The 26,644-nt window shown below is 37.1% G+C and overlaps 3 protein-coding genes across 4 annotated transcripts in view; all 3 read right to left on the reverse strand.

The window, feature by feature from the left end:
* LOC121387801 (ficolin-1-A-like) overlaps positions 1 to 1,229 on the reverse strand; it is a 45,986-nt gene extending 44,757 nt beyond the window's left edge. For both annotated transcript variants that reach the window (XM_041519010.1, XM_041519009.1), the window contains exon 1: positions 1,090 to 1,229. In XM_041519010.1, the coding sequence (XP_041374944.1) occupies positions 1,090 to 1,205 (116 nt within the window). In that variant the 5' untranslated portion in view covers positions 1,206 to 1,229. The remainder of the gene's footprint in view (positions 1 to 1,089) is intronic.
* Positions 1,230 to 9,293: 8,064 nt separating this feature from the next.
* Positions 9,294 to 12,805, reverse strand: LOC121387180. The gene is made up of 4 exons (XM_041518207.1): positions 12,735 to 12,805; positions 11,719 to 11,779; positions 10,141 to 10,213; positions 9,294 to 9,859 (listed from the first exon to the last, which is right to left on the reverse strand). Exons 1-4 carry the CDS (start codon positions 12,803 to 12,805, stop codon positions 9,510 to 9,512), a joined length of 555 nt encoding a protein of 184 aa, XP_041374141.1. The 3' UTR covers positions 9,294 to 9,509.
* A 9,518-nt stretch (positions 12,806 to 22,323) lies between these two features.
* LOC121387433 (techylectin-5B-like) lies at positions 22,324 to 24,469 on the reverse strand. Its single transcript, XM_041518545.1, has 2 exons — positions 24,242 to 24,469; positions 22,324 to 22,432 (listed from the first exon to the last, which is right to left on the reverse strand). Exons 1-2 carry the CDS (start codon positions 24,389 to 24,391, stop codon positions 22,343 to 22,345), a joined length of 240 nt encoding a protein of 79 aa, XP_041374479.1. The 5' UTR covers positions 24,392 to 24,469; the 3' UTR covers positions 22,324 to 22,342.
* Positions 24,470 to 26,644: the final 2,175 nt, after the last annotated feature.

Below are 26,644 nucleotides of genomic sequence, written 5' to 3' on the forward strand. Positions count from 1 at the left end.
TTAAAAAAATAAAAAAAATAAAAATATATATATATAAATCCAGATTCGCGTCTGCTATGTCATTAATGTAATGTACTAATACAACAATCAACAAGTTTGCGTGTCAGTGGGAATAAAACACTGTAAGTAACTATAAGATAGGTTGATACATTATAACTGCCAGGTTGTATGTCCAAGAATAATACATAATATTTATTATTTACTAATGCACGGGCAAATGTTCATCTGAAGGTCATGTCCCCTTTTATTGAGGGGAGCTGGGGTGAAGTCTTAATCTCGTGATGTTAATTGTGACATATTGCGTACACACGTGGCCAGAATATTGAAGATCCGCGATTGGTGGAGGTGTGTCCCTCTACCCAACCCACACCCACCTCTGGCTTTGAAAGTACATGTAGGTGTATTTTATATGGTTTATGTTGATTGTCCTTGTTTTGTAATACACGTTTATAATTGTTCAATTGATAGGTTGTTTGATAGTGACTGATAATAAATATCATGGGAATAAACTGTTTTCAGTATTAAATAATTAATAAATGCATGAAACATTATATGCTTGATGGGTAGGGAGAAGCAATTTCGATTTACCCACATTTTACTTAAATAACAATAATGTATGGAATGTCCAGTAGCATTTATAAAACTATAACGTACATCCGTAACATTTATAAAACTATAACATAGATTTGTAACATTTATAAAACTACATGTATAGCAAAGATCCGTAACATTTATAAACTATAACGTAGATCCGTAACATATATTAATCTATAAGTAGATATGTAACATTTATAAAACTATAACTTAGATCCGTAAATTTATAAAACTACAACATAGATTTGTAACATTTATAAAACTATAGCATAGATCCGTAATATTTATAAAACTATAACATAGATCCGTAACATTTATAAAACTATAGCATAGATCCGTAACATTTATAAAACTATAACGTTTATCCATAATATTTATAAAACTATAGCATAGATCTGTAACATTTATAAAAATATAACGTAGATCCGTTATATTTATAAAACCATAACGTAGACTATACATTTCTCAAATAAAGTAATACACCGATATATTTACCTGGCCATACACGCTTGTTCAGAACGCTGGCGTTTTCCATCTGTGCACACAAGGAAAACGATGACAAATACGACGGTAATTAACGAGAGCTTCATCGTCAACCGCAAAGAACTCATACCACTGATTCACAGACGAACCTATTTATTTAACCATGCAGAATGATTTAAAATATACTCACGTTGAAATGTATTAAAAATGACATAAATAAGAGTCCGTGTAACACCTGTGACCGTATTTAAGTTATTTTACGCAAGTAAAAGCATTTATAGGAAATTTGTGGACGATTTTGTTCTGGGATGATTTAGCATTGACGACACATAAAACGCAAGTAGGCAGGTGAAGCATTACGTTCGTACCAAAAGAAGATACAACAACTTTAAAAAAAAACTTGTGTTGAAGAAAAGGTTTCAAATGGGAACAAAATATTCAAGTAATTTAATCTGATCCGGTTGTTTTCAAAATTTTACACACAAATAGTAGTTTTGGGTTATTTTCAAAACACTTTTACTTCTTACGTCAGACAAAATTTAAATTATTAACAAGAAAAGTTTGTGTTGGATGGGTCAGACTATAAGTTAACTATAATTTCAGTCAGCCATTACTCGATCACCTTCCATATTTGGTGAGGGGACCACCTGGGCCATCATAAAAATCAGGGTGGGCATTCTGATTCCTAGCAATAAGTGAGAAATTTGACTGTATGTACAAAATTAACATGGTGAAAAAGTTACAACAAATTTGGGGTAGATGAAATTAAATTTGACAAATCATGGCGAGATATCAATATATCACTGCATTTGACACACCGACATTAAGCTTGTGGAATTCGCTATAAAATAAAATAAAAAAGAAGTTTTAGATTGGATAATGTCCAAGGTCAACAGAGGTAACATTATGACGTTATGAGGGTGTTGCCTTTAAATTACGACCGGCCAAAATTGTAATGGACTCTCGAAAGCTCAGAATAAAGATAGGCATTGTCTATTTAGCTTTAACTATAACAGTTGTTGGTCTTGTACGGGGGTGGGTGTCACAACAGCTGTGCTAAAACCAGGGGTATCAAATTACAATGAAAATGATTTTAGGACAGTTACAAATGTTAGCTTGCTAGAACTAGGCGTGTATATACGACTACGTTACAAAATATCACTTCAGCCATTACATACAAACTACAAATACTGGCTTGTATTTAAACATGCAGGGCACATACAAAATATATTTGGTTCAAGCCAAGAGCTCGTGCACATAATACATATATGCATGTATACATGAGTTGCATATATAAACTACAAATAATTAGCATTTTGAAGCAGATGGTGCACCAGACTAATATTGTAATAGCATAGCATAACATGCACAATTTATAAAGTAAATCACTTTGATACTATGATGAAATTGTGTTATATTATTTAGGTGTGATTCCGATGGACAAGCGCTGCTTTAATATTAAACCTGCTATAGTAAAATAACATGGTTTTGCTAATGTGATCATACAAACGATAACAGGATAGAAAGTAGACTGTATCTCCAGAAATGATGGCCAAAAGTATAATAAGGTTTATCATAACTAGGTTTTGTGAATCTATGGGTATTCAAATCACTGTAATCAAAACGGAGCCTACAATAGAGTGTTTGCTTTGAGCATGATCCAAATTCCCGAAATTTTGCAATGTGGTAATTTTGTAAGTCAACATATTGCCTTGTAAATTGGTTGGAATAGTTTAACTTTCTAATATTAAGTTCAAGGGCATTCCAGTCACGAACTGCTGACGGCAAACAATGAACATATATTTGGTAACAGAACTGTGTGTTTTTTGTTTTGTTTTTTTTGTGTGGTTTTTTTTGTGTGTTTTTTTTTAATTGCATGTTTAATTTTAAAGTTTTTAATAATTTCGATTTCTAAACAAAATTTTAAAATGTACTTCTATTCTGATTTGTATTGTGTTGTACCCTATTTTCCCACAGCTCTTTACACTGTGTTGTACATACTTATATACTTTTTATTTCCTACTTTTAAATGGACAGACCCTAGTTTTTAAATACTAAGACATATTTTTACAATTAGAGACGTTTTTTAATAATTGAAATCACACTTTACTTAGATTGTATTGTTTATGTTATCCATTTCCTTACATCCGAATTGTTTCTCGTCATCCTGGTGTTTTTCATATCACAAAATACAGTTTTCTTATTTTCAGAAATGCACGTGCGTCTAAGAAGTAACAGTTACAGAGTCGGGTTTAAGGGTGTTTTAGGGTCACATACTCTTTTTCACTCGGTTGTAACTTTATTCAAATGTGTTACAGGTTTGTAGATTAACTAAATGTCACAATGTCCATGTTTACGGGTTGAAAATAGGGTCTCCGACAGTAAAGGAAATAATCATATTATTGTATTTAGTAGATATAGCCTACACGTCTGCCATAAAACAGTTTAATGTCCTCGGGAGTCCTGGACACTATAATCCCGATGGAGTAATTTCTCTGCCATAATGACATGGCCTTGTCTGAAATCTCCATACAGCGATCATGCCTTACGTTACCTTAGAAGTTGTGGTATGTAGACACCAACAGCTATCCCCTGCGCGTGCTGTAACCTCACCGTGGTGCAGGGGTGTAACATTCTCTTTGAGAATGGCCAATACAGCACAAATCCCCTTGTTTTCTTCGAGATACAACTGATATTTTGAGTAAAAGTCAGTATCTATCTGTGATATTTGTATTCTTGTACAGTTCTTTACACTGTTTTTATTTAAATCATGAATTTTTATATTGATGTTGATCATCACCTTATTTTTTTGCATTAACTTAGTTTGACACCCAATAGCCGATGTATTTTTCGTGCTGGGTTGTCGTTAAACATTCATTCATTCATCCATTCATTCATTCATTCATTCATTCATTCAACTTTCCAATAGTTAATTTCGCCTTCATGTCCAGCAATATGCCTTCTGCTAAAGCTTTTGGGAATGAATGAATAAATGAAAGAATGAATCAATGAATTTTTAAAGACACCCCAGCACGAGAAATACATCGTCTGTTGGGTGTCAAACTATGGTAAAGAGAAAACTAAACTGATGAGCAATATCATTATAAAATTTCAACATTTAAATTAAAGGGACATTCACGAGTTTGTTGCATTGAAAGATGTTTCCGACTAATAAAATATTTCTACGATTAAACTTACATATTAAATACATTTTCTTGTTTAGAATGTCAGTGTCTGTATATTCAATGTGTTTCTGGTCGTCTTAATATTTGTGACAAGCCCAAACTGGATTCAGTCTTCAAATAATTTCGTACGTACGAAAGAAACATATTTTAGGAAATAAAATGAAATTTAACCTAGTACAAATATTAGAACGATCAGAAACACGTTTAATATACACTGACATTGACTGCTCACACTGAGGTGGACGAACTTTCTTCAAAATAAATGAATATGTTAAGTAAGCATGACCGATACAAGCATGACACAAGACTATTCCATCCTTCCTGCGCTGCCTATAAGATGACTGCCACTCTCCCAATCATGTTGTGAAATCGAAAAGATAAATTAGTTGATACTATATTTAAAATCAGTATAAGGTACACCAACCCTAACATGAGGCAAATCCAAAGCAGACTTGGCAGCAGAATCTGCCTTTTTATTACCCCTGATGCCAAGATGGCTAGGCACCCAACAAAATACAATGTCTTTATAGGCAATGGATAAAAAGACACACAATCGTATCATCATCCCAATTAAGGGATGGTCCAGCGTCATATTTCGTAAAGCTTCGAGACACGAAAGTGAATCTGTGAAAATAATACATTTGGATGTACTAAAATACTTTGTTTCTTCAAAGGCTTTAATGACTGCCAAACTTCAGCACTAGAGAGGGATGCCGAGTCAGGCAGTCTCATGGAAATGATAGTGTCTGAAGGAAAAACTGTGGCACAAGCCACAGAAGTCCCATCCCGTGATCCATCTTTATACACAGGAATCTAATCACGATACCTGTCTTGAATTTCCATGAAAAACTGTTTATACACAAAAGCATCTGTACGATCTTTCTTTAGATGCGCAAGATCAAAGACAGTTTTAGGTGGTGTAAAACACCAAGGTGGTAAAACAAAATATGAAGGAGTTTCCAAAGTGAAAGTAAAATCAATGTTGGAAATCGAGAAAAAACGCTGAATACGAAGACCAAATGTACGAATAGCATTTGGCCTTGCATCAAACAACTTCATATATTTATTATCAAACACCACATCATGTAGGTATTCCAAAGTAGGTAATCCAATAGTAGGTAATTTCAGTGAATAATCCAATATAAATCACAATAGTAGGTAATCCAATAGTAGGTAATTCCACACTGTGTAATCCAATATAAATCACAATAGTTGGTAAATCCAATAGTAGGTAATCCAATAGTAGGTACTTCCACGGTGTGTAATCCAATATAAATCACAATAGTAGGTAAATCCAATAGTAGGTAATTCCACAGTGTGTAATCCAATGTAAATAACAATATTGGGTAATTCAACAGTAGGTAATCCAATAGTAGATAATTCCACAGTGTGTAATCCAACATAAATCACAATAGTAGGTAAATCCAATATAAATCACAATAGTAGGTAAATCCAATAGTAGGTAATTCCACAGTGTTGAATCCAATATAAATCACAATAGTAGGTAAATCCAAAACAAGAAATGATTTTTGATAGTCAAGGGGAGACAACCTTATAATTTGCAATATCATAGCTTATACTAAATAACAAATCATAGATTATTAATATTATTAATTTATTTATTATAAAATATTCTTAAATTCCACAATACGTAATCCGCAATAGGTAATCAAAACAAGAATTGATTGATGCTCAAGCGGAGGCAATTTCATAATTTGAATATACGTAATCCAAAGAAAACACTTTCTTGAATACTTAAAACATAAGATTTTTGTTTATTAGATATTTAAAAGAAATATTTAATATGTGTACTGTCATCTACGTGTGTAATATATGTAATGTCATCTACGTGTGTAATATTTAAAAAATATTACTCAATATAAGTAATGTCAGCATAAGGGCTAACACATTCATAGTTTGAAGTGGAAGACTCAGCCTGTCTTTGTCTCTTTTTTTTCCTGTAAAGCTTGCATTAGCTTCTGTCCACGTCCTCTGCCTGCTTCCATCATGAATATTTGTTCTTGAGGAGATTGTACTTTAATCCCTGTTTAAAATAAATGTTTGTTTTCATTAATCATACTTACTTTTAATTTTCATTCTTTTTAATTAAACTATTAGCTTTATAGTATACATATATTAATTATATGAATTGTTTGCATTAAAATGAAAATCAACAACCTTTTTCACTTATTATATTTCATATTTAAACATACATATTATATTTAATATTAAAACATACTTATTCACCACCCTCCATGTGAAGTGGTTAACACTTTGAACTTTAGGATAGTAGGTATTGTGTTCGAATCTCATTCGTGGCATGTGGAATTTGTAATCCAGTGCCGACTCCAACCCACAAGCAGTGTCCACAACTGGTTTAGCAAAGGTATTGGTATGTACTGTCTGTGAAAAAGTCCATATAAAGATCCCATTACAACTTATCAATTTGGGGTAGCAGGTTTTCTCTATTATACTAACTTCTGTCGTGAACAGTCCAGACGTGTTTGAACCTTAATTGAATATAAGCAAGTTATAACTAACTTTCACATATTATATTTAATATTATAATATTTGAAACTTACCTTTGATGGGTTCAAAATGATTGATCGTTGGCGTCTGATTAATACGCATCATTTGGTTTTCTGTCTCGAACTCTTCTTTTACAGTGCTTATGTGCTGCAAAATGTGTTCCTTTTGATTCAACAGTCGTTCAAACGCTTCGGAAGTGAAGCTAATAGTTTTTCTCTCTCCGTGTTTTTGAATTGTATTTAAATGTACATACTCTTTTTTTTATTTTCAGGCCAAATGGATATTCTTAAATAATCATTATTTTAAATTTGGTAACAGAATATTTGGTGCAAAGTGACAGAATATTCGCAGCGAAGTGACACAAACTCTTGCGTTTTCATATTTTATGGAAACGGCTAACAATAGCATAACAACTTCAAAACGATTGGTAGGTATCTATTGAGCAATGAAATTTCACTCTAAACCGTTTCTCACAAATCGCTGAGTTGTCATTTTTCTTACTGTTAACCACCAATACTGACAATATAAATGTTTGCTCACGAGTTGGTAATTTACTTTTCTGATTAACATTATGTTTGCTGTAGAAATCGGTCAGGACATCTACATCATTAAAATAGTCAAATTCCAAGGGTGTAATATATAAGACTTTGAAATTCCTGTTCTTCGTCTTCAGTTAACAAACATGCTGTGTTTTTCAACGGTTTGATAATACTCTCTCTGGTTTACCACGTGGGTACGCCACAATGATCCAAGAGTACTGCTTGCTCATGTCGTATACAATCGTACAAATGAACATTCTCATACACGGCACTGCTTTATATATTTAGTCTTTAGGTAAATATACAGTACAGAGTTCTCCAGGTAAAATACCCCTACGTAGCCGTCCATATTTGGGATTACTGTATGGAGCCACATCGAGTAATAGATATCCATATGTTCTTGATTGCACAGCATCTTGATAGGACTCGGCAAAGTACTTAGACTGACCGGGAAATAACTGTGAAGCAAAAATCTTATATTCATGCGCTGATCGCGCATTAGACATTAACACGAACAAATGTGTATTTAAACTCATGGTTCGAGAATACGTTCCTTTAGGGTAAAGACTTTGTTGTAAAGTAATGCAGGTAATACCAACATGATGTGACAGAGTAGAATAAACTTTCAACATGAGTTCACTGTTACACACTGACATCATCAGATCGTCCAAGACCAACACCATACGTCTCTGTGCCTCGTCTGCCCAGGTGTACAGCGCTTCCTGTGTTGGTAGTCCCTCATAAAACAGTATGTTATGAACGGAGTGTTGCATGTCTGTGTACACACCCTGCCATACCACGTAACGATAAACACTATGTTTAGGTGCTACATCAAACACAAACTTGTCATTCTCCAAAAGACGCTTTGTAAAAAACTTTTTCCCGCTACCACTTCCACCTACTATTGTAATTGTTGTAGGGGTCGTTATCTTTATCAAACATTCTTGTTCAGCCATGGCTTAGAATGAACCGTTACATACAAAGCACTAATGTCAATTAAACATAATGTTTATGATTATTAATCTATATGCATACAACATTGTTAGGTCTTTCGCCTACATGTCTTGAATAACATTGATTTCCTATTCAAATAAAGTATACAAAGATGTGTTGCAACACGTGTATAAATACATCCAGTGAAAAACCCCATTTCAATGGTGTCAAAACGCACTTTTGAAGCGACCCCATCGCACTCGTCACAACGGTGTTTAAAATATCTGTTAAAAACATCTTTCAATAGAAGACGTTGTTTTCCCGCCAAAAGTTAACCTTCCCGCCAAAAATGTGAAGGAAAACAAATGCCAGTCATCCTCTCAACACAATAGGTGCATTTCTATTGCACTAATGTCAACAATCAGTGACATCGCCATTGTGCTAAAGACGAACAATAGGAGACGTCTCCATTGTACTAGAGGCGAACAATAGGTGAAATCACCATTGTTCCGGAGGCATGGACCCATTGTTCCGGAGGTGCATATCCATTGTACTGGAGGCGTTTCCATTGTAGTCCCATTGTTGTCCGCGTTACATAAAACATATATTACTCATGTAGGTTGAGTACTAGGAAATACGCTGAGTTTAAGATAAGTACGACATATCAATGTAAGCGAAAGTCGACATTCATTCAGTTCATTCATTTCAACTTATTGTGTTGCTTATATCCATGTAAGGTTCAATCATGCTGTCCTGGGCACACACATCATCTATTTGGTTGTCTGTCTAGCTCAGTGTGTTAGTTGTTAGTGTTTAGTGAGAGAAAAGAGTGTGCAGTGGTCTTACACCTATCCACCGAGTCGATAAAACAAACTCGCTCTGGGTGGAAGCCGGTACTGGACTGCGAACCCAGTACCTACCAGTCTTAATTCCGATGGCTTAACAACGACGCTACCGAGGACGGTAGTCAACATTAATTTATCGCCAAAACTGGGACATATTCAAATACACAGAGGCACGCGTGAACACACATAAATATGCATGCTTGCATGCATACAGCATCCACTCATTGTTCGAAAATTTTCCCCTGTAGATTCCTGAAGGCCTTCCTCTGTCGCCGTCGCATCTTCCTCTCAGAGACAAACCGGCATGTCAGAGGAACCAGCCTGGATTCAGTGTGGAGCATCGGAACCAACTTGTAGAAGGGAGGGGCTGTTCCAAGGGCACAGTGGTTCAGTCGGTGATGCTAGCCCTCCACATCGTTGTTGGTCCTCACACTCTGGTTGAAGACCGACCAGGCGTTCACCGACCAGACGCTGCTCCTCATCCAGGTGCGGTCCACATAGTCCATGAGGGTCACCAGTCCTTGAACTTGTGTTCCTCTTCTGAGACCGTCGAAGGCTGCTTCCGCATGCTCTGAAGGAAGGAACCGGATGGCGAAGACCTTCTTGATGAACTTGCAGGTGCCGTCGCCAATAATGTGTTGCTGCGCCAGACCGAGCCCCTGCACCTTCCTCCAGACAGCCTGGTTCCAGTGGAAGCAGCACCCCTTGATTTGCAACCCAGGATACACTTCATGGAGCCCCTTCCACATCCCTGTCAAACACAAATATAAACATAAGTTTAAAGATCCACATATTCGCATAGTCACCTGTCTATAGAATACTTTAAGTCGCAGCAAGAATATATATATATATATATATATATATATATATATATATATATATATATATATATATATATATATATATATATATATATTACAACAGAAATGTATTTTAAATGTTTAATCCCCTAAAATATAAATACCTCTCTCAAAGTCTGCTACAAATTCAAGAAATGTATTTTAAATGTTTAATCCCCTAAAATATAAATACCTGTCTCAAAGTCTGCTACAAATTCAAGTACAGACGCTCGTCGTGGCAGCAGATCGTCGATGGCGCGGAAGACCTGAAAACACAACGCACATTATTATAGAGAATCATAACCGAGTGTATATATCATTATTAAACGCAAGTCATAATCATCACGCAACTCACCCTGTACCAGACCTGTGCAATGTCCTAACTGCCTTAGCCGGCACATGGCTCACGACACCAGATGCCACCACTACCAGAAGGCGCTTCGCAAATTAAACAGAACTATCGAACAAACAAATAAACCAGGCAACCCAAGAAACTTTTAGCGTTAAGTCAGTTCCTACAGTTAATCAAAACTGCTTCTATGCAGAAAAACTAAAAACCAACTCACCGTCAGAAGTTAGTGAACTCAAATCCATCATTCAAACTCTAGTACAGGAGATATCAACATTTAAAGCTAGCCTAATTACCCCCAAAAATTAACCTAATTAAATCTAAAAATAATAAAAACGTAAAAAACATCGGGCCAGCGTCATGGGAGACAAGTCTCCATACGCCCCCGCTAATAATTCAAACATAGGAAATAACGGCCTAAGCGATCTCTAGTGGAACGCTAAAGGCCTCCTTTCAATGGGACATGGTGCCGAACTCATTCAACTCATTAGCACTAGCAACTAAAGATAAAAAAAAAAAAAAAAGTATTTAAACTTCCAGGATATACAAGTTATTATAAAAATAGAGAAAATAGTACCAGAGATCGAATAGCCACTCTAATTAAATATACCATACCGTATACCGAAATTAAATATGAGTCTATTAATAAACACTTAGAAGTCCTAGGACTTACTATACAAAACGATAAAATGCCTATTGATATTATCAATGTTTATAGCCCACCGGGAACAGCCCATAATCAACTAACGTTAAGAGATTACAATAAACACATAAACTCAAACAATAACTTAATTCTTGTAGGAGATTTTAATTGTCATAGCACACTGTGGGGAGGTCTGCTCTCCGACGCACAGGGAGACATACTAGAGGAATTCATCAATACACACAATCTAGTATGTCTCAACGATGGCAGTATTACTTGTATCCATGACTATCTGGGCACATCCGCCATCGACCTAACTATCAATTTCGTTAGTCCACACAAGTCCCACCTGAAACGATGGACGAATGGATGTAGGCAAAGTGTTTTGTTTTCACTGCAATATACTGCTAATGATTTGAAAGTTTCAAATTTTGCTAAGAATATTGGGGAAAACTTATGTCAAGCAAATATATCAGTCATCCATAATTGTGGAGATGTACATAGTCTCATAGTTGCATACATTTTAGATGTGCACACATTGATGCCATACATTTGGTGTATATATAAGCTTGAGTAGTATATGACCCGCCCTGCAGGTTATACAGACTGCTTGTACAGTGGTAGAAGGAGGCTGTTTGAAAACAAAATCGTAACATAATAAATAAATAAATAAGCAAATAAATAAAAACAAATAAGTAAATAAACTATAAATAAATTGACTTTTAAAAAAAAAAAAAAAAAAAAAAAATTATCTCCACTTGAGATACGAAGCGCTGTACCTTCAGTGACAGCGCGAGGGTAACATTGATCGCATACGTATCTTTTAGGTTACACGGAACACTGTTAAAGCAAAATCGATGTTTAAAGGCATAATAAAATTAGGTTAATCAAATCTTCGAATTTTAATTTAGGAGTTAAAACTCTAAAATAAATATAACTTAATTAAATTTAAAAGTTTGTAAAACTCAGAACATCGACATCACCTATGGTATGTTAATCACAAATAGCAAATCCGTGTGTATACTATGCCTAATACACGGATAAATACATATTATTATGATAGAATGAAACATTGGACGTATTCAGACGATATCCATTCCGTTATCGAGTGATATATTCCGGCAGTGAAATGGGGATTTATGGCTAATCCAAACTTATGGTATTAAGTTGTTTTCATTGTTGGTTTTGTTTAAGGACTTATCTTAGAACAAATATCTGGCGGATGACACGACACTATGTCACCTTTGGGCATTTTGAATTATTTCATTTTAACGAACGTGTATATATATAAAAAAGGTTTTAAATCACATTTCCTTATTTTTTCCCACTAAATATGACTATAATACATTCCTTCTATTTGGTGGTTAAAACCCCTATTTCTCAATATCTATTGATCAATTTTATATACATCATTAATCAATTGTATTACACATGTTAAAGTCGAGACCCGTATTCAGCTTCAATGAACACTATTTAACGAAAACCAAGCACAAAAACACAAATCAGTACAAGTTAAACTACTTCTATTTGGTATGTAATGGATGATTATATCAACTCGAGAGAAAGGAAATCTTCTGCTGCCACATATGTTACTTCTACCGAAAAAGATGCAATTAATATTTTATATGTGCTTCCTCATAGGAAGTTCAGTATGCGAAGGGCAGTATAGGAAGGGCAGTACATGCCACGGCCTTTGATATACCAGTATTGGGGTAATGGCTTGGAGAGCGAAAACCCCGAATCCTTCTAGAGAAATCGATCCTGCGACACATCGCTCCTCAAGGAAGTGCTCTACCATGGGGCTACAGCCATGTTGAGAATACTTGAAAGCATCTTCACAAGCCAAGGTAGCACTCCGTATAGCATGCTGCATTACGACATCCTGTGTTATATGTCATACGGAATGGTACGTTGGCTTGCGAAGATGACACGAGAGAAACAGTTACCTGACTAGTCACAGAAACAGCGGTTGCATCCACTGAGCAGACAGCAGTAAGGGTTAGCAGAAATCATGGGTAAAACATTTGCTGGTGTAGCAAAGTTGCTTACAGGCAAGAAATTTCCTGAAAATGGCAGAGCAGAAGAGGTTATGAGGGGGTATTTGAGTCAGGTACACCTACCAGCAGTGATGAGTTAATAAACCTTGTTGAAAATCTTTCCATTAGACGTAAAACTACTTAGCTGTGGATTGATGTGCTCATTAAACCTGTTTTCATCATGATGATGTATGTCAGAGCAGAGAAGGAAAGCATCTGGCCTGTACACATGGAAGACGTCCATCAAATGATTTCATACTTCTATGCTGCTGGTCACATACATTATGCCCGTTATGGCTCATTCTACTTGAGATCAGTTGAAGTACTGCTTACAAGCATGCTATAGCATGTTCCTGAAGGTCATCATGTGATGTGACATGTTCCTTTTTAGTGATATCTGGATTGAGACGACATTCATGAGATATGTTCACGGGCAGGGAGGTATTATAGGGATTACTCTCTGACCAGAAACGCTAACAACTGGGCACTGAGTCTGCACGTTTCCACTCAACTAGAGAAAGATGTCTTGAAGATCAGCCAGCATGTGAAACAGGAAAGAAAAAGAAGAAATGAAATCCAGAATAGCATCTGATGCTAAAGATCGTGAAAATATTCGACATAAATTACAACTTTATATTGATCAAGTAACACCAGACACATATCCAGAAAATATTGTGAATATTTTGTCATGTAGGGTATCCCCTTCAACAGGAAATGTTCATGATGCTCTAGATATTGGTCTCAAGCAAATGAAACAGTTTGAAGAAGGCTAGCCAGGATGTTTTCATGATACAATTCCTATGAAGGTCCTTACCATGACAGTTAACCAAAAAAAACCATATCATACAACCAACATATTTGACACAGGCTTGATTTATTATCGTGTCGTTAGTATACAAGCAAGTTCTCGTCAGGTAGACATCAACCATGTCTTATCTCATGAGTTGGCGCCAGTTACAACTTCTATGTTCAATGACTCAGGAGATATGCGAATAGGCAGATTGAAGTCTACCTTTAAAAAAACATCTACAAGAACCAGTTTTTTTCTCGGCATAAATATGAAGGCTCACCCAGCATCATTATTGATGAATTGGCACTACTGTGGGTTGCATCGACCAGAACGAGGCACAGTACAAGATTACCTCTCCAGTTTCAAAACTATAATAGTTAGAAAGTTGGAGATTGGCAATGCTTACTTGGTATTTGATCGCTACAAAGTGTATAGCACAAAGGATGTAACAAGGCAGGGTAGGACAACTGGTGCCAGTAGAGTTCATCAAATGACTCCAACAACAATCTTGCAATCACAGAAAGTTGTTCTCACTGTCACAGAAAACAAAAAGCGACTGATTAATATGATCTGCCATAGCCTTCTAAATGACACTGAATTACTCCCAGATCATACTCGGTAACACGTGCTTGTAATCACAGGGGAGGATGATGTTCCATATGAAATTTATTGTGGCAACCACTCACGAAGAAGCAGACAACATCGTTGTTCAGCAGGCTATGGATTGAGCTTCAAAGAGGCTGCAATCAGTAATTATTTTGTCAGATGTTACCGATGTTTACCTGCTGCTACGGCACTACAACTGTATTGAGAACATTGAGGTACAAGTGTTGATGGAGTCAGCTATTCAATTCAGGACAGTGATAGATAATGGTGCTTCTGTTTCAAAGCATGAACACATCATATCGGATATTTTGTCAGCACACGCACTTAGTGGATGTAACACAACTGCCTCCTGTTTTGGTATAGGTAAAGGTAAAGTTCTGAAAGCATTGAATGACGGGCATTCCCTCTCATTGCTTGGTGACTCTTCTGCAGAGTTATCTGAAGTCATTCAGCAGGCAACTCAATTCATGGCAGCTTGCTATGGCCAAGCTAAATGCAAGTCAACAACTGAGGCTCGTGTAATGGTATGGGCATCTAAAATGGGAAAATGTTCTCAAATGCCAAAACGTTGTTCGTTGCAACCCACGGATGAATCGTTTCAAGAAAATGTGAAACGTGCCCACTTACAAACATGTGTGTGGAAATGTGCTCTTGAGCCCAACTCGCCTGCAATGGAGCCATCAGAATGTGGGTACTATAAAGAGATGCCTACTTCCTACAACTGTACCAGATAACGTATCACTAGCGCCTACAGAAATTATGAAGTTAATTAAGTGTCCATGTGAAAGCAACCTGCCTTGTCGAAGTAACAGCTGTGGCCGAACTAACGCGACGCTGGCATGCACGATGTTCTGCTCGTGTCATTCTGTTGGTTGCTGCAATGATCTAATACATACAGCTCAAACTCATGATGAAGATGACGGAACTTCAGGAAAGTGCGTCAAACATGAGTGAAAATACGATCTTCCTGACTTCTTTAGCCTCTGACTTTAAAATTGCATAATCAGTTTAAATATTCTTTTTTGCACTTAATAAACATCATATAGATGCAATTTTTTTGTCTTGTTTTTAATTACGTTTTTGCACATGTATATGGCTCCTTAATAGTTCTATTGCAACAATACGTGTAATTGTTTTAAAAAATTCGGACTTATATATGACTGGATACGGGGGCCACCTCTCTATGGCGGCCACTGTTGTCGTGTCCCATAGTGGCCGCCATAGACAGGTACTGTATATATATATATATATATATATATATATATATATATATATATATATATATATATATATATATATATATATGTATATATGTATGTGTGTGTGTGTGTATTCGGATCTGTAATACGTATGCCCTTACCATGTATCAGCAAAAAACCCAAATTAATACCACAATTTTCTGTTTAGCTCTTTACTAGTGGTAATTTTAAACACACTACCTCACGTCGGGCCGAGTCCTTAGAAGTGGTTGATTTAGTTTAACGACGCCACTAGAACACCTTGATATATTAATCACCGGCTATTGGATGTCAAACATAATTTTGACAGTTTTTTTTAGAGGAAACCCGTCACACTTTCCCATTAGTAGCAATGAATCTTACACTTTTCCACACAGACAGTGAAACACGGGTGCTGCAAAGTAGGACGGATCGCTGCCGGGCTAAGTAGGTCAGGACCAGTCTAAGTAGGTCGGGACCGGTCTAAGTAGGTCGGGGCCGGGTCACCTGACAAGGCCGTCACAGGAAAGTAGGTCATGAGCTGCGATAGGCCTCCTTACTACTCCTCCTCCCTCTGTCACTCTTCCTCCTCCCCCTCCTCTCTCTCTCTCTCTCTCTCTCTCTCTCTCTCTCTCTCTCTCTCTCTCTCTCTCTCTCTCTCTCTCTCTCTCTCTCTCTCTCTCTCTCTCTCTCTCTCCCTCTCTCTCTCTCTCTCTCTCTCTCTCTCTCTCTCTCTCTCTCTCTCTCTCTCTCTCTCTCTCTCTCTCTCTCTCTCTCTCTCTGTGTCTGTATCTCTCTCAGTCTCTGTCTACCTATCTGTCTCTGGCTCTATGTCTGTAAGCTATTGGATGTCAACGGTTTGGTAATTTTTTACATATAGTGTTAGAGAGGAAACCCGCAACATTTTTCCCATTAGTAGCAAGGGGTCATTTATATGCACCATACCACATACAGGATAGCACATACCACAGCCTTTAGTATACCAGTTCTGGTATAGTACCTAGAGCCCAGTCGGGTTTGTGGATGTGGTCCTGTGTATGTCCGTGCGTGTGGGTCTGGTCCTGTGTATGTCCGTGTGTGTGGTTGAGGCCACGTGCATGTTCGCATGTGTCTTTGCCTATATCTGCTGAAATACACGGGTATTGTTTACTACTTTGTTAATTCTTTCAGGATCCTCCCCGTTTACAAAGTTAGGAGCTGCCTTCCCGAAGATGACATACTTCCAAATGGCGACACCCATACCAAAGGCTACAACCACACTGAAGGCGACAACTAAACCAGGTAAGGTCTCCCATTCATCTTTCTAATTATCTCGTTCTCTTCCACTCTGTCTCTGTCTGTCTGTCTGTTTCTCTCTCTCTCTCTCTCTCTCTCTCTCTCTCTCTCTCTCTCTCTCTCTCTCTCTCTCTCTCTCTCTCTCTCTCTCTCTCTCTCTCTCTCTCTCTCTCTCTATGTCTACCTATCTGTCTCTGGCTCTATGTCTGTAAGCTATTGGATGTCAAAGATTTGGTAATTTTTGACATATAGTGCTAGAGAGGAAACCCGCAACATTTTCTCATTAGTAGCAATGGATCATTTATATGCACCATACCACAGACAGGATAGCACATACCACAGCCTTTAGTATACCAGTTGTGGTACAGTACCTAGAGCCCAGTGGGATTTGTGGATGTGGTCATGTGTATGTCCGTGCGTGTGGGTGTGGCCCTCTGTATGTCCGTGTGAGTGGTTGAGGCCCTGTGTATGTCCGCATGTGTCTTTGCCTATATCTGCTGAAATACACGGGTATTGTTTACTACTTTGTTAATTCTTTCAGTATCCTCCTCGTTGACAAGGTTAGCAGATGCCTTGCCGAAGGTGACATACTTCCAAATGGCGACACCCATACCGAAGGTGACAACCACATCAAAGGGGACAACCACACCGAACACGAGAACCACACCAAAGGTGACAACCACACTGAAGGTAACAACCTCACCAAAGCCGACAAACAACACCGAAGGCAACAACCACACAAAAGGCTACAACACACTGTGAAGGCGACAACTTAAAAACCAGGTACGGTCCCCCAGGAATCATCTTTCTAATTATCTCGCTTCTCTTCCACTCTGTCTGTCTGTCTGTTTCTATTTATTTTAATCTATCTTCTCTATTTCCTGAAACATATACATAACGTTCTGAATAACAAATAATAATATAAAATAATAATAATAATAATAAAATAATAAATTATTATTATTATTATTATTATTTAGTATTATTATTTCGCATAATTACAATTTGTATCCTTTTATATTTTGTAACTACTTAAAATGTTCAGGTTAATATGTTAATACATTATTCTCTCACAATTTCATTATATTTAGAATGTATGCATATCCCTAAACTAATGTTCATATTAGAAATGCGCAGTTAAAAGTGGCATGGGTTAGGACCAATGATTATTTAATTTTTAAGATAAACCATCCTTTGTATTTCTAGCACAGTCAAATATGAGGTGTATCTTAACCAATGGTCGTCATAGTGCATGTAGGTAGATCAGTGAATATTTAATTTTGAAGATCAATCAGATGACATATCGTGTACACAGGCGGATACAGGGTGTCGTGAATTTCATCAGGAATGGTACGAATACATACAAGGGTTTCGGCGAATCGATGGTGATTTCGGGTGGGGAAGGAAATGAACGTTCTACACGATTTTATGTCATCACCAGGGAATCAACTTAAAGTAGGCAGGACAAAGTGACATACAGATACACGGTTAATGTGTCTACTTGAGATATGATTGACACTCTCTACTCTCTACACCCCCCAAACTCTCTCTCTCTCTCTATCTCTCTCTCTATCATCTCTCTCTCCTCTCTAATCTCTCTCTCTCTCGTCACTCTGTCTCTCCATTTCTTATTTTCAAAAAACCCTTTGTTTTCAAGAAATATAAAAACACAAACATTTGTTTGTTCCGTCGAGCTATTTTTGCTCAAACGAACTCAACAGTAAGCTGTTCAATATGGGACTGTCTATCCGAGAATATTGTTACTACAAGTGTGTGACGGACACACCTATATATCAAAACTCTAAGCTCTTGTGACACATATAGTTTAGAAATTTCTTCGAATATGACTGTAACCTGAACTCTTACATTCTAACAACTTGCTCGTGGCGTCAATTCTTAAGCTGCAAACAATATTGTGGAATATTAATATGCCTGGCGGATCCTATTTATAGTTACATTTATAGTATTTTAAACATGTATCCAATAAAAGTTCACGACATACTGTCATGGTACGCATCTGCTATCATGGCCGTCTGTGAATTGTTAGTTGTTAATGTTTAGGGAGCGATAAGTCGTGTAGTGGCCTTTACACTTACCACTGAGTCGTAAATTCGCTCTGGATGTGAAGCTGGAACCAAACTGGTTCTGGTTAACGACCATACCACTAGCGTACATGATTTATTAATCATCGGTATGGGATGTCAAACATTTGGTAATTTTGTCATATCTCCTAGTGTGAAACCCGCTACCTTTTTGCAATAGTGCAATGTATTTTTTGGTGACACAGCCCACAGACAGGATAGCACCATACAATGACGTGATAGACCGGTCGTGGTGTAGGACTTGCTGGGAACGAAAAATAGCCCAAGGGTCCACCGATAAGCCGGTACCAGGGTGCGAACCCAGTACCTACCAGCATTGTGACCTATAAAAACTAAATATATTAAAATATGCTGTGATTAAGATGCTATGACGTCACCTATGTGTATAGGTAGTCCCCTAACTATGTTTGCTATTTCCCCAGCCCTCAGGGGCGTGCGCAGGAAATTTTGCAGGGAGGGGGTCGAGGTGTCTGGTGAAGCCCGACACCGCGAGCGCCGCAGGCGCGAAGTCCGTGGCGGGGGATCCCCCCCCGAACATTTTGAAAAATTGACCCCTTCTAGGGCTATTCTGATGTGTTTTCTGCTGGCTAGCCTAGCTGCTTTCTGACAAAAAAAAATTCGCCTTGACCGGGGGGGGGGGGGGGGGTTGGTTCAACCCCCAAACACCCCCCACCCCCACCCCCGCGCACGCGCCTGGCCCTCCCAGTTGCGGATCGCCATGTTGGATTGGGAGGGTAACCACACCCACGCCTTGTACGACAGCTTCCTCGTGGACGACGAGGCGCACCACTACACCATTCACGTCGGCAGCTACAGCGGTGACGACGATTGTAAGTGTATTTCACAACATGAACTGCAGCGTGCGAGCCACGTCTGTATCGCGTCCGTACGTTGTTATATCGCCCCGTTCCACTACAAAATATCGAAAATAAAATTTTATTCTGCCTTGTGCCTGAAAACATGACTAAAAAATATTAGGTAGGGCTAGTCTAAAGTTTGTAAAAAAACCCACTACATCTTCACTATCGTATGTCTATATTTAATGTATGTTATTTGCATGTATCAAATAAAAAAAAATATTCTTCAAATTGTGTATTAAGGGCTGTGGAAGAGGTGATGCCGATAGGGCCATGGTCTTCTCTTTTTTCCTGTTACTGTGCTAAAAAAAACATGGAGATGCCATAGGCCCCATGTTAGCATCTAATATTTAAATTTATTCCGAGTGAGCTTGCCTCCGAACCCCCACTAACAGGTTCGGGCCCTCAAATACATGTTATCTATCTATCTATCTATCTCTCTCTCTCTCTCTCTCTCTCTCTCTCTCTCTCTCTCTCTCTCTCTCTCTCTCTCTCTCTCTCTCTCTCTCTCTCTCTCTCTCGCTCTCGCTCTCTCATGACCAATGCCATGGGGGTAGGACGAACCCACCAAATCCCTCCTCCTCACCAAAAAGCAGTGAACAAAACACACAAATAAATAAATGTCCACATAGCATACATAAAATGAAGAAAATGTAATATTTTAACTAGATTTTATTCAAAAAATATATAAATAATTAAATGTTTAAAACCGAGAATGGATAGGCGTTTGGCAATGACATACAAACGTCTCGTTTTCTAGCGATTCCCGGTTGTTGTTTTTTTTTTTTTTTTTTTTTTTGTATACTGTCATAATATAATACATCCGTTATGCAGTCTAGACATTCTTTGTGCAATGTCTCATCGTCTGAAAAAAAATATGACCATTTTTCCTATTCGTGCAGTGGTGGACAAAGTAATTTTATACGACCAGTGGCTTCAAATCACAATACCGAACAGCTGTTTAAAGGAAGACTATAGTGTGTATAGTAACGATGCGACCTCTAAGGGGGAGATAATTTTTGGGCCTTCACCATTGCTGCTATTTTTTTCCATCATATATGATGTCACATATGAAATATCAGGTATGCTATGTTAGCCCAAACAAAATAAATTTTTGATCTCTGGTCTGCGCGCGTCGATTTTTACCCGCGCGAGTCAACTGTTTTTTAAACTTCCCGCGCCGTATGACGTCGATTTTTGCCTGGCTTTTCTTGTTAGGACATAAACCCACATTTGGAAACAAAGTGAATTTCATGCTGGTTTGGACCATTAGCTTTCTTTAATTTCTCTCTAAAACAGGTTGTGTTGTTTGTTTATTTGTTGTGTTTTTTGTTTTATTAGTTTCTTTATTGGGGGGGGGGGGGGGGGGGGGGGGGGGGGTTGGCGTAGAGGATTTTATTGTAATTTTTGTTTTTGTTTTTTAGGTGGGTTTTTGTTGTTTGTTTTGTTTTGTTGGTTTTTCATTCTTTTTTGTTTGTTTTGTTTTTGTTTGGGTTTTTTTGTTTTTAATTGAGTGTGTGTGTGTTGTTTTTGTTGTGTTTTTTGTTTTGTTTTTCAAAATAATAATAATAATAATAGTATCCTATGATGTTTACTTGATTATCTTAGGCTACTTTGAAAAGATAAATATAGCTAATATTGTGAAATGAAAAGGTAATTCTAAGTAAAAATAAAATGATAGATTGTACAGTTCATTCAGTGTTAAATCTTTATAGTATTTTCTCACCAATTGCTGGGGTTTTCATCACATATGAAATGTCATGCATCATGTGCTATTTAAGCCACTTTGCCTTTTAAACCTTTTTGTCACAAAAAATAGCATGTTTTTATTATTAGTAGTAGTAGTAGCAATAGTAGCAGTAGTAGTAGTAGTAGTAGTAGTAGTAGTAGTAGTTAGTAGTAGTAGTAGTAGTATCATTTATATTCACCGATGATATTTGTATCTATTCGTTTATGCACCCATTTATATATTGAAAAATCAATATTTCCTCTTCTTCTTTTTTTCTAATTTTCTTGGTTTTTTCCCTCCCTTTTCCGTCCATTCATCCATTTATTCATTATACATTCGTACTCCCATCCATCGATTTATTCATCTAAACATATATCCATGCACCCACCCATTCACTGCTTCATCCATGTATCCATCCACCATCCATCCATCCATTCGTTTATACATTCATTCGTCCATCCATCCAACTAGCAAAGGGTGCTCCGCCGTTCGAGAACTAGACGGACATTTGGACGGTTGTGTTCGCGAGCATAACTGTACAAATGCCCGTCTAGCTCTCTTAGGCTCTGCTAGATAACACAACATCCACTTTGCAAGTCTGTTTGCTTTGCACTGCGATATCGCAAAGTTGCAAGAGTTTAGTGAATTAGGCCCCTGCTCTATGATCCAACCAATTATATATGCACACATCCATCAATTAATTAATTTAAAACAGCCAAACAGAATTACATAAATTACGGTTTTATTTCAACACAGTAATCTTGGAGATAGCAATTCTTTATACTGCTTCTTTATGCTGCTCCCTTTGGTCTGAATGACATCACGAATTCCTTCAGGTAGAACTTGTTACGTTTCCACGAATACCATTTTATCCCGGGTACCTGTAGAAAACAAGTAAAGAAAACAAAATTGAAATTTATAATGTTGCTGCTAATAAATATGATTATAAACCACAGCTATGACTCTGTTTTGGTATATCCTGAGTGGTTCATTGTTATTTGTCATGAAATAGTCTCACTTATGTGTTTGATGTACTTCTGTATAATTATGTCTTACACATCCACCCGTGCAAAGGCTGACCCGCTGTAGATCAATAAAGTCTCCCAATTTACGTTGGAGATCACTTCTGAGACGTGTGATTGGCTGCTTCATGATCATAAACATAAACATGACATCATTTTAGTACGCCATTATGTATATGGCGTCAAGACGTTATACACTTTCAACCTAATGTTCAGGCTTTTTTTGTTAAAGGGACATTCTTGAGTGCTGCTGCAATTTTTAAGATGTTATCGACTACCAAAGACGTTTTAACGATTTTAAATACATATCTAATATATGTTTCTGCATACAATATTAGTGGCTGTATATTAAACGTGTTTCTGATCGTTCTAATAGTTGTGCTAGGTTAAATTTTAATTTATTTCCTAAAATATTGTTACGTAGGAAATTATATGAAGACAATATCCTTTATTAGTCGGAAACATTTTACAATGTAGCAAACTCAGGAATCTCCCTTTAATTAATTTAGGTTTCAGTAACAAATCACTATTCCATCAGAGTTCGTCGAACATGAAAAAGATCCAAACGGTAACCGTACTGAATATTACTGTATGGATAATTTCCATAAAATAACAGCAGATTCAAAACTAAGTAAAAATGTGCGACACGACACAGACGGCCTATTAGTTTTACCTACATTTTTTCGTTTTGGCTACCCGTTACATATATATGTATGTATGTATGTATGTGTGTGTGTGTGTGTGTGTTTGTGTGTGTGTGTGTATGTGTGTGTGTGTGTGTGTGTGTGTGTGTCTATATCGTCGAAACTGTATATAACGGCCACTTATGGATCTCCGCAAAAGAGGGCCGTTAGGAAAGGTGGTCGTTGTATACAGGCAAAAAACCCACATGAAATAGTTTACTATGTAGGCTACTACTAAACTGGAATGCATTAAAGTTACAAGTCATTATAAATATATTTTCAAATAAGAGAGCAAATAATGTTTACTACATAAAAACATAAATTGAACACGTTTTTTGAATGTCACTGTATTATTGACGTTTTGAAACAGGAGTACCGGTGTAGCATTTTACTTGCACTCCTCAAGAATATGCACTCCCCAGTCATTATTAAACGTATAATTTGCACTCCCCTAGTTATTATTATTATATATAATACGCACTCCCCTTGAATTATTTGCACTCGCCTAGTGCACTATGTGCACTATCCACTACTATGTATAAATACTAAATACATCCGTAGTCTCATTGTTAGTCCCCTATCAGTCCAACCGGAGGGGTTTATAGGTTTTATTTTCATCCTTCTGTCTGTCCGTTCGTCTGTCCCACATAAAGTTTTCTGGATGAGTTTTTTTTCCACAATGCCTCGAGATATTGAGCTGAAATTTGGTATATAATGTTACCATATTTCATTACAGATCAGGTTTTACTTTCATAACGATTTACACATCTTAACCGGATAATGGTCCTTGAACATATGGGATACGTTAATTTGTTTTCCGGACCCCCCCCCCCCCCCCCTGCCCCCCTCGCCAATGCCTCAACATACTGAGCTGAAATTTTGCATATAGCTTTATAGTGTACCATTACAGATCAAGTTTGACTTACTTGACGATTTACTCAAGTTTGTCAGAGATATGGCCCTTGAACTTAGGAGATATAATAACCTTATGGTAAGTGGGCTTCGTCTCTTGTTTGTAGTAGACGCTGTTTGGGCGGCCTGCCCCACACTTGTTGTACCAGAAGCCGCCGGCAAAAAACTTGGCGCAGTTGCGACTAAAGTTGTCGTTGTCACGGTCGTAGGTGGTGAAAGGCATGTTGTTCTGGGGCTCCCTGGAAACGAAATTTAAAATAAAATAACGATTGACGATGCCGGTAGCTGGCCTGGAGCAGGTGACAAGGGAGGTTGTTTCCTAATATATGATACTGACGATAACGAAACACGAGGGTAATACTATCTTTATTATATAATCTCAAGCTACATACAGCGTGTTTTTGTAAACTGTACACGCAACTTTAATTTCAATCCCCTATTACTATTTATTACCCATATGGGCTCAAATATACGGGGTAATATTTGTTCGATCTCTGCACAGTGTGCAGATTGCTTCTACAGCCACTGATTGGCTGGCTTAAAAATCACGATGTTTGGTTGGTTGCTTGTCATGGCCGGAACTTCACTTTCATTCATATAATGTTTCCATTCATGAGTCAGATTACACATACGTTATACGATATACAAAGATTTACAAAAACAAATGGACTCACTTGTTTCGTAAACATGAAATGGTATATATAGTAATATATAAAAATAATTATTTTCAAATGCAAATACAGTCGTATTATTTTGTACTGTAAACATTTGGCTGTAAAAAGAACGCCGTTATGCTATGACGTCACTTACATTACGTCATGTAAGATTATATGACGTAATGGCTGATGGCTTTGTTGTAGACTGCAGAGGAATTTTTACATTAAAAATCAGTTAAAATTGACAATGGGTAATAAAGAGAATAACCAACTCGCTACGAGGAGTTACGAATTATCTGTCCCTCGTGAATGAATGTTGTAAAACCCTCGCCAAAGGCTCGGGTTTACAACATTCATTCACTCGGGACAGATAATTCATAATTCCTCGTAGCTCGTTAGTTATTCTCTAAATATTCAAATGACGTAAGATTATGTGACGCGGTATCATTTTTGATTGGAAATGACGTCAAATTTTGAATGACGTCATTTTGGATATCCTTACATAAAAAATAAACTTCTTTTTTTGCTTCTGAACGTTGAAGAGCTTAAATTGTAAAGTTGCTTTTGAAATGTTTTTGAATGATGATTATGAATACATACGTCAATTATGGAGTGTAACCCTAGTAGGCCTACGTTTGATTCAATTTCAATTAACCTAGTGGCGTGACCTCGGTTAATTTATATCTAATTTAGAACGTTGTCAAATTCTTATAGTATGTGATCTGAAAAATATCACATACTTTGACTGCACTGGAAATGTAAGATATTATATGATATAGTAATTTTACGCAAGTAAAAGCATTTATGGGTAATTTGTGTACGATTTTACCTTCTTTAATTTTACAGTTTTGACGGATTAAAACACCAGTAGGCAGGTGGAGCAGTACGTTGGTACCAAAACAAGATACAACAACATTTAAAAAAATCTTCTGTTTGAATAGGTTTGAAACGGGAACAAAAATCCCACCACCTCCTCGTCAACATTCATTACATTTAGTATTGTATTAATTTGGATGCATTTTATTTTTGTCGCATTACTGCCGTGGGTCCTTATTTATGTTTGCATGTTGGCGGGTCTGCGGCCTTTCAAGGACTGCACTTTGTCTTCGAAAACAGGAAGTTTGCTTTCCATCAACGGTGTTTATCTCAATGGCTTGGGTTATTTGGGGGAGGGTCTTTTCTTTCTTTCTTTCTTTCTTTCTGGGGGGAGGGTGGTATTTTTGTTTGTTTAATCTTCTCAAACAGGTTTGAAACGGGAGCAAAAAATAATTATTATATAATTTTACTTAGTTCACCACGGTAAACACCTTCTACGGTCCGTTGTTTAACATTTTGACATTTATTGGCACAGCAATAAAAATCACAATAATAAATATCGTGCCGGAGACGTTTATCTTGATGAACTAAAATTTACTAGGTCTTTTGGCGCTTTGATTCTTGGCCATCACATTTGTTTTTTTCTTTATTTATTTCTAAGAGAGCAAGGAGATCCATCTAAATACAATTGAGTGTCATCGGCAAATTGTCCAATTTTATTTTCAAGCCCCCATATATCAATTCCTTTACTAACAGAATTTGTCCTGGCAAGAATTTTCAAGAATTTCTACACCTAATATAAGTAAAATATGGCGAAAGGGGGTCTCATTGCCGACAGCCTCTTTCGATGTTGAAAGGTTCCGAGACATGTCCGTTTTGTAAAATGTGTGCCGTTGCATTATTGTAAAAAGTAGATACCCATCTTCGAATTGATGGACCGAAACTAAAATATTTTAAAGTTTTGTATATGAATTGCACTGATATAGAATCAAACGCTTTTTTCA

This window comes from Gigantopelta aegis, chromosome 13, assembly GCF_016097555.1.
Source record: "Gigantopelta aegis isolate Gae_Host chromosome 13, Gae_host_genome, whole genome shotgun sequence".
NCBI lineage: Eukaryota > Metazoa > Mollusca > Gastropoda > Neomphalida > Peltospiridae > Gigantopelta > Gigantopelta aegis.